Source organism: Dendrobium catenatum, unplaced genomic scaffold (assembly GCF_001605985.2).
Source record: "Dendrobium catenatum unplaced genomic scaffold, ASM160598v2 fragScaff_scaffold_156, whole genome shotgun sequence".
Taxonomy (NCBI): Eukaryota; Viridiplantae; Streptophyta; class Magnoliopsida; order Asparagales; family Orchidaceae; genus Dendrobium; species Dendrobium catenatum.
Genome location: NW_021318618.1, coordinates 442,329 through 446,434, shown reverse-complemented (window position 1 = coordinate 446,434; position 4,106 = coordinate 442,329). Strand labels below are relative to the sequence as shown.

General features: G+C 36.1%; 1 protein-coding gene across 1 annotated transcript in view; it reads right to left on the bottom strand.

Annotated features, from left to right (window-relative positions):
- The window catches only part of LOC110099842 (serine/threonine-protein kinase STY13), a 63,150-nt gene extending 59,319 nt beyond the window's left edge, over positions 1-3,831 (bottom strand). The window contains exons 1-3 of the mRNA XM_020827135.2: positions 3,289-3,831; positions 3,079-3,211; positions 2,779-2,974 (exon numbers count right to left, since the gene is read on the bottom strand). Coding sequence (XP_020682794.1) covers positions 2,779-2,974; positions 3,079-3,211; positions 3,289-3,419 — 460 coding nt within the window. The 5' untranslated portion in view covers positions 3,420-3,831. The remainder of the gene's footprint in view (positions 1-2,778; positions 2,975-3,078; positions 3,212-3,288) is intronic.
- Positions 3,832-4,106: the final 275 nt, after the last annotated feature.

The window sequence follows — 4,106 nt, the reverse complement described above, 5'->3', positions numbered from 1 at the left end:
CCTAGCTGTGGTGGACCCTTGGTTTGCATATCTAAACCTTATTTTAAATTATATTCCTACAATCGGTACATGTGAGGAGTCCTCTTGAAGGATGTTCTGAGGATAGTTTTTTTTAAAAAAAATATTGTTTCTTTGTTGGTCTTCATTTGTTTTAGTCGTTGGAAGTTGCCTCTTTCCTTTTTCTGAAGTTAGTTGTTTTCTCTAACCTATTTTGTTCTCTAAGTTATGTCTTAATTTTATAAAAGTAAGATTTGATTCTCTTTGTTGTTCTCTCTTGTGCTTTGCTCTAATTTGTTTACATCAGTTTATTTAGAGAAAGAGAACTTATTTGATTAGGAGGAATTATGAAGGTTTATTTAGGAAAGGAGGATCGATTTGATTGGAAGGAAATTACAAATATTTATTTAGGAAAAGAAGACTGATTTGATTGGGAGGAAATCGGGAAAGTTTATTTAAGAAAAGATGGTTGATTTGAATTCAGATTTGGGAGGGAATAAGGAGAGATTGTTTAGGGCTAATTATGTTATTTTATTTTCATTATGTGATTGTATTTGCTGTATTTATTCTTTGGAGTTATTCCTAGCGGCGCCTTCGATTTGTGGAGAGCCGCTCTACCTCTCGAATGTTAGATCAACTTGTATCTTGGTTTGCTATGCCTTTATGAAATAGAATTAGCCAATAATCTCTTCCTTTCTCGCTGATTTCTGCTGCATTTTTCCTTCGGAATTGATGTTTTTGCTGTGAGGATTCCTATCACATTGTCATCTTAATAACATTGTTACATTGTTATTTTGATAACCCTGCCATCTAAGAAATTTTAAAGCAAACAAATTAAACATCCAATCAATTGCAACTTAGGATGCTTATTTAGACAAATTAATGTTGTGTTCTAAACAGAATTATCATTCATTTATAACATTTGTATAAAATAACAAGTTAAAACATTAGCTGGTTACCAAGTGATTGATTGGCAAACTAGCTATCTATCAAACCTTTTAGGAATAATCATACCGACAGTAACAAAATTTGCAATTTAAGGCACTAATACATGCTTAAATTTTATAGGTTACCAAGTGATTGCCAAACTAGCTATCTATCAAACCTTTTAGGAATAATCATACCGACAGTAACAAAATTTGCAATTTAAGGCACTAATACATGCTTAAATTTTATAATAAACCAGTAATTACTACAATTATAATGCTACAAAAATGTATGTTCTGCTCTCACTCGCTGCCACCCTCCCTATACGGTTCACAACAACCATGCCTAATTGGAAAAACACACTAATTGTATGTTGTAACCACAAGGGATCTGGGGATATGAAATTGCTGAATCTCTAATCCATGAGGCACCGCTTTTTAGTCTGGCCAGATTAGGCAATTTAGCTCTTATTATCTAATTTCCTAATCGTCTAATCAGGGACAAAAAATGTGTCAGTTCAGTATTTACCATACATAGAGAATGAGATGCAATTATTTTGACAAGCTTGTGGCAAGTTAATATCAACATGGCCAAAAACTCATCAAAATAATAAACTATGTCATTAGTTAAAAAATGAGAGAGTTGCAAACATCTAATTTGCTGTCTAGATCGTATCTCAGCCACACTACTTATGATTTTAAAGAAGAAAGCTGTAGGAATTCCAATGAGCATTCGATTTATATGGAATTCTTGTAGTACACTGTGGTGCAGAATTGTTAAACATGTATAGTAGCATACAAGCCATTATTTTACCTTTACTTCCCAACTATTTCCATATTGAAAAGGTAATAAATTTCAGGACCAAGTAAATACAAGAAATTATTACCGTGTTGAATCTATTAAATGCAAGCAAGCCATTAGACTTATAAAGAACATCATCAAACTGCAAAGCTAACTGAGGATCATAACCACTTAATGATTCTTTGATTTTCACTCTTTCAACTATGTTGCACCGATACACCTATTTATGAAGCATCTTGTATCTGATACATGGATACTCCTCTGATACGGCACCGATACGTGTTGGATACGGCTTTGCAGTATCCAATTAAAATACTATTTAATTTCAAAAGGACATGCATATCCGATACACGTGTCCGTTGAAAAACAAAAAAAATCCAAAAAAAAACCCGTCGTATTTACTTCTGTGACTGCGAGCAAGGTTCTCTCATTTCTGAGATGAATTTGAGTCTCTTGATGATACGAGAATATTAGAAATTGCTAATCTTTCACTTGATGAGCCTGAATTAGAAGCTATGATATTTAATGAAGATGATAGAGAAGTATAAAGGCAAACCATTGAAGAAGCTAATCATATCATTCCTTCTATTGAATAGTTAAAACTTCATGTGCTAGACAATTTATGTTTATGCTTTTGTTGTTATACTAGACATTTAATGCTTATTTTTATTTTGATATTATAAACTACAAGGCTACAAATGATGTTACTTTCTTTTTTTTTTTTTTGCAATTTCAAATATTATGCTTTGATTGTTTTCTTAATTTTTATGTATGATTTATAAATTATAATGTTGTGTTCGTGCCGTACCCATATCCTATTTTTTTAAGAATTGACGTGTCCCGTATCCTTATCGTGTCGTATCCATGTCGCCGTATCCGTATCGGTGCAACATAGCTTTTCAATAAACAAATTTAAAAAATTAGATCAAAGAAAGCAGTCTCCCAGAATCATATAGATTCAGCACATCTAATGGAACTATTTCATAAATGTAACCACCCAAATAGCTCAATTCACCTACTCATAGACCATAAATTCAAAGGGATGAAGTTTACCAGGCTTCAAATCACGATGAATTATGCCATGCGAGTGCAAACACTCCATCGCCCTTGCAATATCCAGCGCAAACCCAACAGCAACACGTTCGTCCAAGCTCCGCGGCCTCAGGCTAATCAGGTGCTTCCTGAGCGACCCACCAAGCACAAGCTCAGTCACCACAACCATAACAGGCTCCTTGCAAGCCCCGATGAACTGCGCATCAACACAATTTCCATTATAAATCATCCAAATCCCCAAATTGATTCTATTATCTCTCAATTGGAAAAGCCTTATCTCTCAATTGGAAAAGCCCAAACCTTCACAAGATTCTTGTGCTGAACTCTGGACAGCAGGTTAACCTCCCTCATGAACCTGGCCTCCCTCTTCCCCGCTTCCTCTGCGGTATCCCCTCTTTGCACAATCTTTACTGCAACATTCTGGTTCTTATACCTACAGTAAAAGAAGGCGAGATCAACGAATCTGCTGCCTAATAGGATTCAAGAGAAGAACCTCATCACAAAACCTACTTCCCCTCGTAGACCTTTCCATGGGCACCCTCCCCGATCCTGGGGCCAACAAAGAGCAGTTTGGGGTCGATCAGCCACTTGGGATCCAAACGGAGCTCGTCCACATTGAGGAAACCCCTCCCGGCCTCCATCTCTCCACGGCTGCAAAAGATCTACCATCTAAGATGGCATCGTACTGTGAAGAACATCAAGAGCAATAAATTGATCTTCCCAACGCAAATCGGAATCCTTGCTCTCTGTTCAAATGCTATGGTTGAATTGCAGCACTTTTCAAGATTTCTAGAATCAAAGCCGCATCGGTGTTAAAAGCATCGATAGATTATAGGAGTTCAAGGAGTTGCATGGCAGGCTTCTTCTGCCTCTCTCTATAAGCAGCGGGAGCTTGAAGAATTGCTGAGGAAAACGAGCGTCGGGAGCGGCAGAAACCAACAGTGGCAGCGGATTAAGTATAAGAAATAAGTAAAGGGGATAGAGATCTGATCTGAGAGGGGACAAGAAACCCCAGTCGATGAAATGATGCCACCCGAACCCATCCACATCCTATCATCGATCAATTGCGTGTCTAGGTGTGAGATATCGGTCTCTTTGAATTTCTTTCTTACGGCATTAAACATATTTATTTATTTTTTTTAATTCCTGCTTGTAACTAACTTTATTGAAAAATAATTAAAAAAAAATAGCGCTCTTGCACGCATCATTTTAATTTCAGTGTGTTTTAAAACGAACACAACTGAATGAATAATTCTTAGGGGCTGTTTGGTTGCCTGAATTAGGAGTGTAAAGTAAAACAAATACATGTATTTATTAAATTAGATTGT